Source organism: Pelophylax lessonae (assembly GCF_965119305.1).
Source record: "Pelophylax lessonae genome assembly, chromosome: 12".
NCBI lineage: Eukaryota > Metazoa > Chordata > Amphibia > Anura > Ranidae > Pelophylax > Pelophylax lessonae.
In genome coordinates, this window is record NC_138779.1 from 84,810,309 (window position 1) to 84,826,186 (window position 15,878).

Here is a 15,878-nt window from a genome sequence, read left to right on the forward strand (position 1 = left end):
GCGGCGGGACTCTCGGCTGGCGGTCACAGCAATGAGACATCGCTGGATCGCCAGGAGAAGGTAAGAGACACCGCTGCGCTCTCTGCACATCTACCCCGAGCGTGACTCGGGGTTACCGCTCCTGATAGAAAAAATCAACCCCGAGTCACGCTCGGGATCACCGCCAGGGAGGTTAAGAGGTGTTTGTAGATAAACACAAACTGTGCAGCCCTGACTAAAGTTGAATAATGCCCTTGCTATAGGTGTAGGCCATTTACAAACCTCATAAAGTCTGACTGGAAAACTCCCAGGAAAACTTTGCTTGGACATGCATAGGCCCAATTCATACTGTTTCACCTCCACCATCATAGGAGTGAGTTTTTTTCTCTGATTCAACACCCCTCACATGCTCTTTTTCTTCCCTGATGCAGTAGCTCCGAGCTCAGTGTTTAAAAGCTTGCTCCTGTGATGGTGGAGGTGAGCAGTAATGACTAGGTCTCTCTTAGCAATGTTCTAGCAACATCCTGGGAATATTCAAACATAAAAGAGAAAACACAAGTGCAACCTCCATAGTGTAGTAAACAAAGGTAACAGTATTTATTGATAATTAAAATCTCACTTACAAAAGAAGAGCTTGTGCAAAGTCAGAGCTGCTGCCTCTGGAGCCCAGAGCCGCTCTTTTATTCATATCATTTATTTTTATAATTTATAAAATGATTACCCATATCTGCCAAAGGAAGTTCCATTCTATACTATCTAATCTAAAGCCTTGATGGCATCTAAGGGAAGAATTGCTCTGTTGCCCAAATTAATGTCTGGAGTTTGCAAATGAAGAAACAAGTGTCGAATATTGGAAGCCAAGGATCTATTCGGTATAAAACCAGATTGATCTGAATGGATCAGTTTTCTAATAAGCTTAGGCAACCGGTTGGCTAATACTTTAGCTAAAATTTTCACATCAACCGTAAGTAAAAAATTTTTTTCTGGTTTTAACACTGCAACTATCAAGGCTTTGTTCATAGAATGCAGTAATAAACCAACTTCAAATACTTAATTGATCATGGCCAAAAGCTCAGGCAACAGAGTTCCCCCATACCTTTTGTATATCTCCCTAGGCAGCCCATCGGCTCCTGGGGCCTTATTATTAGTAATACTAGCGACCACTTTCTGCAGCTCCTCCGAGAAGAGAGTCTAACAGAGAGAAATGATGCTCTGATAAAGTTTAAAGTTTTCTAAAAATTGTTGTAGTTCAGACATTTCATACCCTATCGAAAGCAATCCAGAATTCGCTGCAACACTTCACCTTTATTGATCCTTCATGCAAAGGACATTACAGACAGTGGGAGTACAGTAAAAATTGACGTATTTGGCACCGTTATGAGTATAACCTGTACTCAGCACTGTCTGTAATTTCTTTTGTAAGAGAATCAATAAAAGTGTAGTGTTGCAGCGAATTCCAAATTTCTTTTGATTTTATGTCTGCAGGCAAGCAGTGCTAGCACCTTCACCTAAAACCTGACTATGCTGTGGATGGATGGATGGATGGCTAATGTGCTCACCTGGAGCGGCTTTTTCTTCAGTGGTGAATTGTCCAGATTTCATGCCCTTCCTTTCTACTATCCAAATCTGTGTGAACACACTGGAGTATATATATATAATGTCCTCAGGGGTAGTTATCCTCTTACCTATATCATATTTTATTACCCCTATATAGCTTAAAGGTCTTTGGGCTTTTGCAATTGTTGCTAGAAGATAACCCTTACATTCTCCCTGCTCAAAATAAAGTTGTTGCAGAAAAATAATTTTTTTAAAATAATTTTAATAATTTTTTTTCACTTTTATTTATTTTAAATACTGTTACCAGTGCAGTACTGGTGTGGCGGTGACCAAGGACACTGACTAGTGACAGTATGTAAAATAAATAAATAAATAAAAAAAAAAAATATATATATATATATATATACAATATCTCACAGAAGTGAGTACACCCCTCACATTTTTGTAATTATTTTATTATATTTTTTCATGTGACAACACTGAAGAAATGACACTTTGCTACAATGTAAAGTAGTGAGTGTACAGCTTGTATAACAGTACAAATTTGCTGTCTCCTCAAAATAACTCAACACACAGCCATTAATGTCTAAACTGCTGGCAACAAAAGTGAGTACACCCCTAAGTCAAAATGTCCAAATTGGGCCCAATTAGCCATTTTCTGTGCTCGGTGTCATGTGACTCGTTAGTGTTACAAGGTCTCAGGTGTAAATGGGGAGCAGGTGTGTTAAATTTGGTGTTATCACTCTCACTCTCTCATACTCGTCACTGGAAGTTCAACATGGCATCTCATGGCAATTGTTGCTCTACATAAATATGGCCTAGACTATAAGAAGATTGCCAAGACCCTGAAACTGCGCTTCAGCACAGTGGCCAAGACCATACAGCAGTTTAACAGGACAGGTTCCACTCAGAACAGGCCTCACCATGGTTGACAAAAAAGTTGAGTGCATGTGCTCAGTGTTATATCCAGAGGTTGTGTTTGGGAAATGGACATATGAGTGCTGCCAGCATTGCTGCAGAGGTTGAAAAGGTGGGGCGGTCAGCCTGTCAGTGCTCAGACTATATGCCACACACTGCATAAAATTGGTCTGCGTGGCCTCTTCTAAAGATGATGCACAAGAAGGCCTGCAAACAGTTTGCTGAAGACAAGTAGACTAAGGACATGGATTACTGGCACCATGTCCTGTGGTCTGATGAGACCAAGATAAACTTATTTGGTTCAGATGGTGTCAAGCATGTGTGGCAGCATCCAGGTAAGGAGTACAAAGACAAGTGTGTCTTGCTTACAGTCAAGCATGGTGGTGGGAGTGTCATCGTCTGGGGCTGCATGAGTGCTGCTGGCACTGGGGAGCTACAGTTCATTGAGGGAACCATGAACGCCAACATGTACTGTGACATACTGAAGCAGAGCATGATCCCCTCCCTTCAGAAACTGGGCCGCAGGACAGTATTCCAACATGATAACGACCATAAATACAACTCCCAAAATGACCACTGCCTTGCTAAAGAAGCTGAGGGTAAAGGTGATGGACTGGCCAAGCGTGTCTCCAGACCGAAACCCTTTTGAGCATCTGTGGGGCATCCTCAAACGGAAGCTCAAGGTCTCTAACATCCACCAGCTCTGTAATGTCACCATGGAGGAGTGGAAGAGGACTCCAGTGGCAACCTGTGAAGCTCTGATGAACTCCATGCCCAAGAGGGTTAAGGCAGTGCTCACTTTTGTTGCCAATGGTTTAGACATTAATGGCTGTGTGTTGAGTTATTTTGAGGGGACAGCAAATTTACACTGTTATACAAGCTATACACTCACTACTCTACATTGTAGCAAAGTGTAATTTCTTCAGTGTTGTCACATGAAAAGATATAATAAAATATTTACAAAAGTGTGAGGGGTGTACTCACTTCTGTGAGATACTGTGTATATATATATATATAGATATATATATATATACAATTTTTACATTTTTTAAATATTTGGTCTTCCTTTTTTTTTTTTTTTTTTTTTTACATACAGTGACCAGAGCAATACAGTGTTACCATATTAACAGTGTACCGCTCTGGGAAGTTGATCAGGATTTTTTTTTTTTTTTTATACTTGATTGAATTTCACATATTTTTACTGAATGACAGTGTAGACCCTGTGTATTGTTGTGATTAGCTGTGATTGGCCCTGTGATGCTACAAATGGTCTGTGATTGGCCCTGTCTGTACCATGTGATCACTGTGACCAATCAGAATTAGCAACACAATTGTATACAATGAATGGCATGAAAGGAAGCCATTCATTGTTTACAACTGTCATGTGGTCTTCTGTTATTGGTCACAGCGATGGCATGTTACCAGCAGTGGGCCGGTACATTGATCAGTCATCTGCTGTGGTGATGCAGTGGGTGACAGATCATATGACGTCCTCCCAGAACAATAGGGTTCCTTCTCTTCCGTCATTTTACAAGGACGCGGGAGGTAATCAGTTAAAATGTGTCTCCAATGAGTCCTAGAATACAAATATTTGTGCAGAGGGCCTAATAATTATTTTAAAAAATAGTGCTTGAGAAATACTATCCGGGGGGGTCTAAGATAGTTAACCAATAAGGGTTAATTTTACAATATCCTTTCGGGAATAGAGACTGTAAAAGTGAAGTAAGAACTAACAGGCAATGTTCTCTACCCCTAGCAGGATAGGGGATTAGCAAGCATGGTAGAATTAAAGTGTTACCCAACGCTAAGTCAATTCTCGACAAAGACATATGCATCTAAGAAAAACATGAAAAACATTTGTCCTTCAGGTTCTTTACCCGCTAAATGTCAATTAGGCCTATTTCTTCAAGAAAACGTGCAAAGGGAGTAGGGGGGTTAACAGTAGGGTGGTCAACCACATTGTTCTTATTGGTACACAGGATTTAAATAATTGTTAAAATCCACCATGACCACAATAGGAATATCTGGTTTATCTATCAAAACCTGCAGAAAATATTGAAGGACTCCTGAGGAATACGGAGGAGGAACGTAAACATTAGCTTTAATACATCGTTGATTTTAATGCACACAATATAAAAATACATAGCGCCCCAAGTTATCCAGCTTGGCCTTGCCTGCAGGTATTTTCCACATTATTAGTTATCAAGATTGATACACCCTAGAATATGAGGTATGTATTGAATGATATTGTGTGCAATACTGGACACACTTCAAGTAATGTAGTGTATCTATACAGAGATGAGTCTCCTGCAGGCAAAAACAGCCTGTAGTTTAGTAGCATCACTTAACCCCTGTATATGCCAAGAGAATATAACAGAACCTTTATACAGTATATACCAAACTAATACATGCGGTACAATGAGGGTGCAAATTGCAAAGTAAGCCCATAACACTACTAAAGCATATTCAACGACAATCAGTGTAGTGTCCAATACTTGGTCACCCAAATCCAGAATTGTGGCAAGAAAAACAAAAGTCCAATCCTCAAATTGGCTCCCACCAGGACAAAAAAAAGAAAAAAACACAATTATGACAGAACAAAACTCCTGTACCACTTGGTAAGCTAAAATTGGTTAAGCTCACTGTGCATAACCTTAATGATGACATACACTAGAATAAAGATATCCAATATCATGAACAGCAGATCAAAAAAGATAAGAAAAAAGAGTTAAAAAAAAAAAAAGTTCAGGAATGTCTAGCAGCTCTAAGCAGCTCATTAACCACTTTACCACCGGAGGATTTTGCTGTCTTACGTCCAGGCCCACTTTTTGCGATTCGGCGCTGTGCAAATTTAACTGACAATTGCGCGGTCATGCAACGCCGTACCCAAACGAAATTTACGTCCTTTTTTCCACACGAACACAGCTTTCTTTTGGTGGTATTTGATCACCTGTGCGATTTTTACTTTTTGCGCTATAAACAAAAAAATAGCGTACATTTTGAAAAAATAACAATATTTTTCACATTTTTTTAATATGAAATTACCCCAAAAAATAATTAAAAATCAAAATTTTTTTAAATTTTTGGCCAATTTGTTTTCTGCTACCTATGTTTGGTGAAAAAAATCACAATAAGTGCATTTTGATTGGTTTGCGCAAAAGTTATTGCGTTTACTAACTAAAGGAAAGATTTCTGTCATTTTTGGTGTTTTTTTTTTAACAAGTAATGGGGGCGATCTGCGATTTTTTTTTGCGGGACTGTGACATTGCGGCAGACAGATCGGACCCTTGACTGACATTTTTGACACTTTTGGGGGTACCAGTGAGATTACTACAGTAATCAGTGCTATACATATGCACTGTTACTGTAAAAATGACACTGGCAGGGAAAGTGTTAATTTTTATTGGTGATCAAGGGGTTAATGTATGCCTGGTGCTTACTAACGTGTATGGGGGGAGGTGACTGAGTGACACAGGGACAGATCGCAGGTTCAGCTATGCTGAACCCTGCAATCTGACCCTGCCTGTCACTTAGGAGATCCGCCCGCTTTGTTTACACAAGCGGGCGGATCTCCACACTCGATTCCCCGACGTTCGGGGAACAGCGGCGGTGATAACCGCCGCTCCTCCCCTGGCCCGACTCCTGCTGTGACTGAATACAGCGGGAGCGAGCCTCCGGCGGCGCGCGCGCGCCGCCCACAAGGGTAGGTCTACGTCGCTGGACGATAACTAACCACTTTGCCGTGACTTTCAACGTGACTGGTCGGCAAGTGGTTAATAATCATATTATATAATCTACTTTAAGTTAGGTGCAGAAATGTATTCCTTGTTTGTGACTAAATATATAGCTCTCATGTCTAACAAGCAATCTGACTTTTGAATTACAGTATGTAGACATTCAACCCAATGATGGTTTCGGAACTCTGCTTCCCTTGGAGACATTGACACTGGATATCATATTCAGAGCCCCAAAAGCCGAAGAATACAGCTTTGACCTGACATGCAAATCGGCTATCAATAGGTGAGAAAAGATTTGTTTTCCTGACCATTAGTTGTAGATTAGACAATAAAAGTTCTGAAAATGAAAAAGCACTTTGTCCCTATCTATTCTATAACAATGGCAAAATGTATATCTAAATTGATGTTCCATAAGTCATTCTTTCCTGCTCTTTGCTTCTACCAGTTCAAATCTCTGTCTCAAAATGATTATGTCCATAAAGTTACAACTATTCACTTAGTCTTATTAAATACACGATTATTGCTTTGCTATGTGAACTTCACTCTGTTATTTTTATTATTCTCTCCCTACAATTGGGAAAAAAGTAAGCTCTTAAACCCATTTAGGACTCTTTCTTTTTAATGTTTGTGGACATTATTATTCACATGCACCATTGTTTATTAAGTTACTTGTCTTCTGTTCATTCAGACAATTTAAGGTTTCCTGTAAAGCCATTGGGGTCCACCCGCCTTTGGAACTGTCTCATTCCTTGGTCCAATTTCCGGGAACAGCCTTAAATGATGTCTCTATTGCCACCTTGTATGTCATCAATTCCCACATTAGCTGCAATGAATTCACTCATCCAGTACCAAGGATTGGCAAAGGAGAGATTGCACCTGTGGGACCTACATCATTTCAATTTATGGTACCTGATGATTCAGCTGTCACTATATCACCATCGGTTGGCTCTGTTTTGCCAGGCAAGGTAAGGTAACATTTACATTTAAGGTAAAAGTTATTTAATATAATATTTGGCAAAAGTAAAGAATATTATGTAAAAGTGTATGCAAAGTTTTTTTTTTTTTTAGTTATGGATAGAGTAAGTAATAATCACCTTTCAGGTTTCTTTACAAAACAAATTAAAACACTGTGCTATGAGGAATGCTGCTGGCACTTGGAATAATGATACAAGCTTCCAAATAAAAATAACAGACAAATAGTGCAGCGCTGATCACAGATGATAGAACCAACGAATAAATTATATATATATACAGTACACACCTTCTCATTCAAAGAGTTTTCTTTATTTTCATGACTATGAAAATTGTAGAGTCACACTTCAAGAGGTAGTCACCTGAAATGGTTTTCACTTCACAGGTGTGCCCTGTCAGGTTTAATAAAAGTGATTTCTTGCCTTACAAATGGGGTTGGGACCATCAGTTGTGTTGTGCAGAAGTCAGGTGGATAAACAGCTGATAGTCCTATTGAATAGACTGTTAGAATTTGTATTATGGCAAGAAAAAAGCAGCTAAGTACAGGAAAACGAGTGGCCATCATTACGAAATCATTAAGAAATGAAGGTCAGTCAGTCCGAAAAATTGGGAAAACTTTGAAAGTGTCCCTAAGTGCAGTCACAAAAACCATCAAGCGCTACAAAGAAACTGGCTCACATGCGGACTGCCCCAGGAAAGGAAGACCAAGAGTTACCTCTGCTGCAGAGGATAAGTTCATACGAGTCACCAGCCTCAGAAATCGCAGGTTAACAGCAGCTCAGATTAGAGACCAGGTCAATGGCGCACGGAGTTCTAGCAGCAGACACATCTCTAGAACAACTGTTAAGAGGAGACTGTGTGAATCAGGCCTTCATGGTAGAATATCTGCTAGGAAACCACTGCTAAAGAAAGGCAACAAGCAGAAGAGACTTGTTTGGGCTAAAGAACACAAGAAATGGACATTAGACCAGTGGAAATCTGTGCTTTGGTCTGATGAGTCCAAATTTGAGATCTTTGGTTCAAACCACCGTGTCTTTGTGCGACGCAGAAAAGGTGAACGGATGGACTCTACATGCCTGGTTCCCACCGTGAAGCATGGAGGAGGAGGTGTGATGGTGTGGGGGTGCTTTGCTGGTGACACTGTTTGGGAATTATTCAAAATTGAAGGCATACTGAACAAGCATGGCTACCACAGCATCTTGCAGCGGCATGCTATTCCATCTGGTTTGCTGCTAGGCGAAAGTTCTAACCATGCTATTCCATCTGGTTTGCGTTTAGTTGGACCATCATTTATTTTTCAACAGGACAATGACCCCAAACACACCTCCAGGCTGTGTAAGGGCTATTTGACCAAGAAGGAGAGTGATGGGGTGCTGCGCCAGATGACCTGGCCTCCACATTCACCGGACCTGAACCCAATCGAGATGGTTTGGGGTGAGCTGGACCGCAGAGTGAAGGCAAAAGGGCCAACAAGTGCTAAGCATCTCTGGGAACTCCTTCAAGACTGTTGGAAGACTATTTCAGGAGACTACCTCTTGAAGTGTGACTCTACAATTTTCATAGTCATGAAAATAAAGATAAACTCTTTGAATGAGAAGGTGTGTCCAAACTTTTGGTCTGTTTTATATATATATATATATATATATATATATATATATATATAATGGTATATGTGACCCATAAAACTAATATAAAAAGTCCATAGATGGGTGGTCAAATCCAGGAGAGAAATGGTAAATGACACCAACATTCCCAGGAGAACCACATACAGAAATGGGAAGAGGTTGACTGGAAAACCAGGAAGAGACTTCACACCCTATGTGATATAGGTACAGTAATTCCCCTACCAGATCAAAATGACCACGAAATCATAGGTGGTCAAATTAAGCAACAGACCGATCATCCATTCATAGGCAATGCTGCATGCAGGATCATCCGTCATCCAGCTCATAGGTCATAGAAGTAAAAAAAAAAAAGCGCTCCCATAGTGTATTAAAAGGCAAAACATTTATTGGGCTCAAAGATAAGTTACACTTACAAAAAGTCTGACGACTACAGGTGTAAAGGATAATGTGCTGCGGTGTTCCTGCGGGGTTCGTTTCAAAATCCCGGCCTCTCAGAAGGAAACAGCAAACCTCCAATTAGAGTCGAGAAGCGTGATGTTGTCACCGTCATAGACCACGCCCTATATGTTTCGTAATACGTGACGTAGTTTGGGGGCTGGTCTTTCTTTACAGACTGTGTCCCGAATAGGGAAATTTACATTCTATATTGGTTCTGGTAACCATTTTATTCTGTACAGGAAATGAAGGGAAATCAAACATTTTACATACAGTTTTTCAACAGTATTTCACAGATATCTGCAATTACATCAAATATGATAGATTTTCTTAAGTGTGACTATTTAATGTCATTCATGATATTTCATGTCTGAGTAAGCCCTGATCAACAAACCACCAACTCCATGTCAACTATTTAAAACACAGGAAACCTTTTTGGATGGATTTGCCTTTTAATCTGCAGACACATAGGCATGTGCAGTTTCCCTGTGCAAACACGTGTTCAGAATTTAAAGACCAATCAGAATGATATTTATTTATTTCAGTTACTTATATAGCGCTGTCAGTTTATGCAGCGCTTTACATATACATTGTACATTCACATCAATCCCTACCCTCAAGGAGGTAACAGTCTAATGTCCCTAACTCACATTCATACATTTACTAGGGCCAATTTTAGACAGGACCCAATTAAACCTCCCAGCATGTCTTTGGAGTGTGGAAGGAAACTGGAGTACCGATGGGAAACCCACACAGACCCTTTTGCTGCTAGGCGAAAGTTCTAACCACTACACCACTGTGCCATTCGAGATTGATTAATCAAATTGAGATTGATTATTCAAATGAGCCAATGAGTGAAATGTATCTAATTTTGTTATGAACTTAAAGCGATTGTAAATGATCACCTTGTAAAACAAACCATTCAATTTAAAAAAGAGGAGAGCACACGGAGTTCCTAGCATAGCTAGAGAACTGACCACAGTGTGCTCTCTTGCTTAGTGTGGTCAGTTTTTAATAGGAAAGCAAGGGGACTGACAGGAACACCAGCGATTTCACACAAAGGAAGCATTACAAAGAGAACAGGATACTTCTCATACAAGTACATGGTACAACAGGCACATAGTAGAAATATGATGTGTTGGGGTAACAAACGCTTTAAGTAGGATATACTGTGGTTCAAGGTTAAAAATTCTGTAGAATTGTCTTTGCCAGTATTACTATTGTTTCTCTCTGATCCAGACCTTTCTTCCATTTTCTGTATAACATGTGTTCTGGATCTGGCATACTTGGTTTATTTATTCTTAGACTGCACAGTGAATGATTATTTGGAGATGACTCTTTTCCTTACACGCTCTTATTTTGTTTTAATTTTTTTTTGTTGAGGCATTAGATATACAAGCTAGTTCTTATTGTTTCTCTTCCAGAGGTGCCTAATCCAGGTTTCTTTTAAACCAACCCTTCCTGATAAGGAGATCAAAGAGGAAGCAATAAGGATGCTGCATCGGGCAGCGGAAACCAGAGCACTGCTTAATAAAGAATCCCCCACGGCAGTGGAAAATGAAGACCAGGTATGGCAAATCCTATATACTCAGTGGGGCTGTTGGTGCACATGACCAGGGGTTTCCAGTCTTTCCAAACAAAAGGCCAGTTTACTGTCCTTGAGGGTCAGATTTTTTCCAGTGGGAGTAGAAAATGGCCCGATGTCAATGGATATAACCAATGCCCCATCATTGTTGTTCATGGAAGGAATAGTGCCCCATTGTTGTTATCAATGGGAGGATTAGGGCCCCATCGCTGGTGTCTGTAGGAGGAAAAGCCCAAATCATTTGTGTTAATTTGAGCATAAGTGCCTCGTATTTGTGGGAGGAATAGTGCCCAATCGTTGGTGTCAATGGAAGAAATGATGTCCCATCGTTGGTGTCAGTGGGAGGAATAGAGACTTGTAAGAATGGGAGAAATAGTGCCCCAAGGGCTGGATAATGGCAAGCAAAGTGCCACGGTCAGCCTTTGGTCAGCTCATGACCATAGGAACTGATCTGATCTCTTGCTTTTTCCCTGTGGAGGTTAAAGTATGAAAACACAAATTCATTTGATTGCCTTGGCCATTGACGCAGTTATTTATTTTCTTCCAGATAACCCCTGCTTCTGGAACTAAGGCCCACCCCAATATCCAATGAGCTCTATTTTATTTAGCTGATAGTTTGATCACAATTGGGTAGGATTTAACTCTGGGGAGTGGTTTATTTTACAAATCAGTGTGGTGGCCCCTAGTTATCAAAGCACATGCGACTGGGCACACTTCTAATGTGTTCAACACAAAAGTGCAATAGTTTGATTTTCACAGACAAAAATGATTGCATTTGAAAAGTTTTCACTGTCGGGATCTCAGTTATATACATAAAGCACAATTCACAAATATTACAGGAGACCACAGCAAAGACCTCATCAACCTGTGCTCTTTTATTTTCTAACCACAGGCTAAGAAAGGACATATAATAGGGTAGGATACTCATATAAGGTGCATACCTGAGATCTTGAGTTGATAATTGTGCATTTAGTGCTGATTTAGAGCAAAGTGGACTTTATGACTTAAAGCAGACTTTCACTTACATGTTAAAGTACCGCTAATCTACCTACTAATTCTCAGTCCAAACTCCAGTAAATGCCTATAGTGTGTGTGAATACATAGGCTAACATAAAGGGGTGTTTAGAGACAGAGAAAAAAAAAACTAAAACACCTCTAAAAGCAGTGTTTTGAGCTCAGATGTGCATGAGACCATAAAGCAGAGCTTAACCTAAAAGGAGAAGCTCCTCTTATCTGCCCCCCCCCTCCAGTGCCACATTTGGCATCCTTTGGGGAAGCGGGTACATGGTTTTGACTGGTACCTGCTCCCACTTACGGGGGATCTCGCCACAGTGATCATTCAAGCAATGGCGGCAGAAGCACCCGAGAGCCGATGGAAAAATCAGCTTGGGTGAGGACAGGTAAGTGTCCTAATATTTAAAGTCAGCAGCTACAGTATTTGTAGCTGATGACTTTTATTTTATTTTTTTTTTTTTTAAGGAGCCTGCCACGCCTTTTTAAAGAGCAAATTTACATTGACTAATGCAGAAGTTCTTTATAGATGTTTTATGGCTACAGCTTTGCTAATTTTTCATTGCAAAAACCACCAACCAATGTCAAAAGAGAAAGAAAAAACAGAGAGTCAGACAATTTGATTTGCTTGACACCTTTTCACTAATTAGGTTTATAAGTCTAATGTCTTATTATAGTCGGATAAAAAATAATGTACCTGCCATAGCTCTATTTCTGACTCTTACACTTAAATGAATGTTGAGTTTAAATAGATGAAAGCATTTTTATGAATATAAATAGTTGCAAGTCTTATAAACAAAGCAGAGAGAACCTATCCTTCCAATATACCAAGGACACTAACTAAAAGTTATTGCTGCGTGGAATGACTTGTGTGGATGCAAGGATCTGACTTTTTTTTTTTATTCAACCGACTGGTCGAATGATAAACTGTCAGTGTATACTCTGCTTGAATCAGACAGTACCTCCTCTGCTTGGATAGAGGGAGTAGGTGTATCCCTCCTTTTAGCCCCCTTAGCAGTCTTTGTAATCTTATCTCTCCTGCTTTTCAGGTGATTACAGACTTCAGCTGTTATGAGCTTACAGAAAGCTAGTGCTTTTGACAAAAGCTGATGGCTGCAAGTAGTAAATATGATTTTTCATATTTACCTGGAAAAAACAGTTATATTTAGTTGTAAACATTATCATTAAACAAATATATAAATAAATCATATACTTTTTCTTAAAGCGGAGCTCCTCCCTCTTCTGCCACAGTTGGCACTTTTTGGGTGGGAGCGGGTACCATTTTTTGACAGATACCCACTCCCACTTCCTGCTCAGACCGCTGCGGTGATCTATGACAATGTCCGTCCCCCTCCTCCTTCTCCCCCGCAGCTTTCTGGAACACACACAGGTCCCAGAAGACTATGGGATCATTCAAAAAGTGCAGCATGACTCGTGCATGCGCAGTAGGAAACCGGATGTGAAGCCCAAAGGCTTCACTACCGGATTCCCTTACCTAAGATGCCTTGAAGAATTGGCTCGGTTGCCAACATTGCTGGATCCCTGGACTGGCAAGTGTCCTTACAGTTAAAGGCAGCAGATACAATATTTGACCCAGCATGCTCACGACCGATGACGTCACAAGGGGATGGGGCCACCCAGTGATGTCACAGACCGACTCCTCATCAGTTATTAAGGCGATGCTTAAGAAATAGCGGCGGAGCAGGCAGACAATGGGAACTTTCGAGACTTGAGACTTTTTTTTGATGATGGATCTACACCAGGGTACATTTTTTTAATATAGGAATTGTCAAAAACTTGTGTTGTGACTTTGCTCACCTTTTAAACATGTTTGGTTAAATGGGTAGGGGTACTATGTACCCCATACTTATTCACATGGGGGCGGAATCAGGAAGTCCCTTTCTGAAAGAGGGCTTCCAGATTCCGATAAGACCTTCATCCGCAGACCCTGTCTGCCACTGGCCAGGGTTGTGTGGAAGAGGCCCTTGTCCCCATCAACAAGGTTAAAGGGGCTTTGGGGGTGCAGAGCCCCACCTGCCCCCAACCACTTCCTCGTGTTGAGGGCATGTGTCCTGGTATGGTTCAGGAGGGGGGCCACTCGCTCATTACCCCGCCTTTCCTGGCCTACCAGGCTGCATGCTCGGATAAGGGTCTGGCATGGATTTTGGGGGAGACCTTAAGCAATTTTCTTTTTTAATTTTGGCATAGCGGTTCCCCTTAAAATCTATACCAAACCCAAAGGGCCTGGTATGGATTATGGGGGGGGGGGCCCACACTGTTTTTTCATGCCAGGCTGCATGCTCGGATAAGGTTCTGGCATTGATTTTGGGGTAGACCCCAAGTCATTTTCTTTTTTATTTTTGGCGTAGCGGTTCCCCTTAAAATCCATACAGACCCACACTTTTTGTTTTGTTTTTTACATTTTTGTATTGCCTTTATTGTCTTTTTTTACATTCATCTGTCAGCTGGAAAGCCCACTGACAGCTGTGACTTATCCATTGTTAAGGACACGGCAGCCGGCTTCCCAACCCGCTCCTTAACAACCAGCTACTCACTGGTTGTTAAGTCCCACTCCTTAACGCTGCAGCTACTAAAAGTAGCTTTTGCACAAGGCGAAACACTGCTAAACACTGGCAACAAACTCTAAAACATTAGCGTTTTTTTGTCCAGTGTTTCTAAAGAAGTTTTTAGCTTTTTAGTGTGTATGAAACCTTAAAGTTCAAAATTAAGAGTCTTAGAGAAAAAGCTGAAGGGTTAGTCATCATTATAATGTAGTCCTCTAGCTGGGGAACATTAATAGAGCCAAGGACAAACTTCTATATATATTATATTGCAAAAAAATGTATTTATTTTTTTCTTGAAATTCAGAGCAAAGAATTACCTAGGAAATGAAACATCAAGATAATCCAGCCCCAAAGCTGGGGAATATTGAGAGAATTAAGGGCAGGCTATGCAGTGATTATATATCAGTGTATATCTATTTATCTATAACTGCAATTTTTTTTACAGTTTTTATATGAGTGTGAGATATTCTGACATATGTTCAAAAGAATCTGTTGCAGAGCAAAAAAGAAAAGAGAAATGTATCTTCAAAGAAGGACAAGCGAAAGCAGCTGGTATCTCCTAAGCAGGTTCAGAAATCTCTCAAACCAGCAGACACTCCTACTCCAGAGATACCCAAGATAGAAGACATAAAAGAAGAGTAAGCACACAGCAGTCTTTATATTATATTCCATGCATACACTAACACAACTAATACTTGATAGAGCTAGAAAATATTCTATTTGTTTTTTTGGTTTTTGTTTTTTGCTGTTGCTTTTTTTTTTTTTACTTTTTTTTTCAACTTTTTTTTAATTTTTTGGAGTCCAGAGAGAAGTGTGCTATGAAACCAAAGCTGCTGGCCAGCTTGGACTGTGTGTGACTAGTGGGGATAGGTGTAAAGTACAGACTTCAACTTTTTTGGGTGGCAAGTAGAGGCTAAGAGGTCTGTCTGGGTGGCGGAGGAGGAGGGTTCCCGTTGGACCAGCCTGTTTCTTGTGGAGTTCATGGGGTTGTCATCCTCATTGTTCAGCTCTAGGGTGTCAGTGCTGACATCTGCATGATTGCTGGTCACCTGTGGGGTAAATAGTATTTCCTAGCTCTAGTCCCCATACGTCACGCAAGCCTCCAGACTGTGGACTTGGCTAATCAGGCCTTGCAGTTTTGCTTGGCCTCCTTGTTTTGATGCAATGACAATTGGAGCTCTTTTCTTATCCACTTGAACTCCTTCTTGAGCTCCTTATTCTATCTGAAAATGCTCCTGCTTCTTGGTAATGGCCTGCAGCTTGTCACTCAGTTCCTGGTTCTGCTGTTACTTGGCATCATAGTGTATATTGTTTTTTCCATCTTGGCTTTGTAGGGTTCCACATCCCAAGTCTGCTGTTCCAGCTCTTTCTCTATCTCAGCCACCCTCCTTTGGTTCTTGTCCACCTCATCATGAATATCGCTACTCTTCTCCTTGAGCTTCTGTTGCTGGCTCTTAATGTTCTTCTGCTGGCTGATCTGTTTGCTTAGCTTCTG

General features: G+C 40.6%; 1 protein-coding gene across 1 annotated transcript in view; it reads left to right on the forward strand.

Moving 5' to 3' along the window:
* Positions 1–15,878, forward strand: part of CFAP74 (cilia and flagella associated protein 74) — a 385,998-nt gene that overhangs the window by 275,203 nt on the left and 94,917 nt on the right. Inside the window, exons 25-28 of the mRNA XM_082274200.1 lie at positions 6,341–6,474; positions 6,880–7,156; positions 10,648–10,791; positions 14,882–15,021. Coding sequence (XP_082130326.1) covers positions 6,341–6,474; positions 6,880–7,156; positions 10,648–10,791; positions 14,882–15,021 — 695 coding nt within the window. The remainder of the gene's footprint in view (positions 1–6,340; positions 6,475–6,879; positions 7,157–10,647; positions 10,792–14,881; positions 15,022–15,878) is intronic.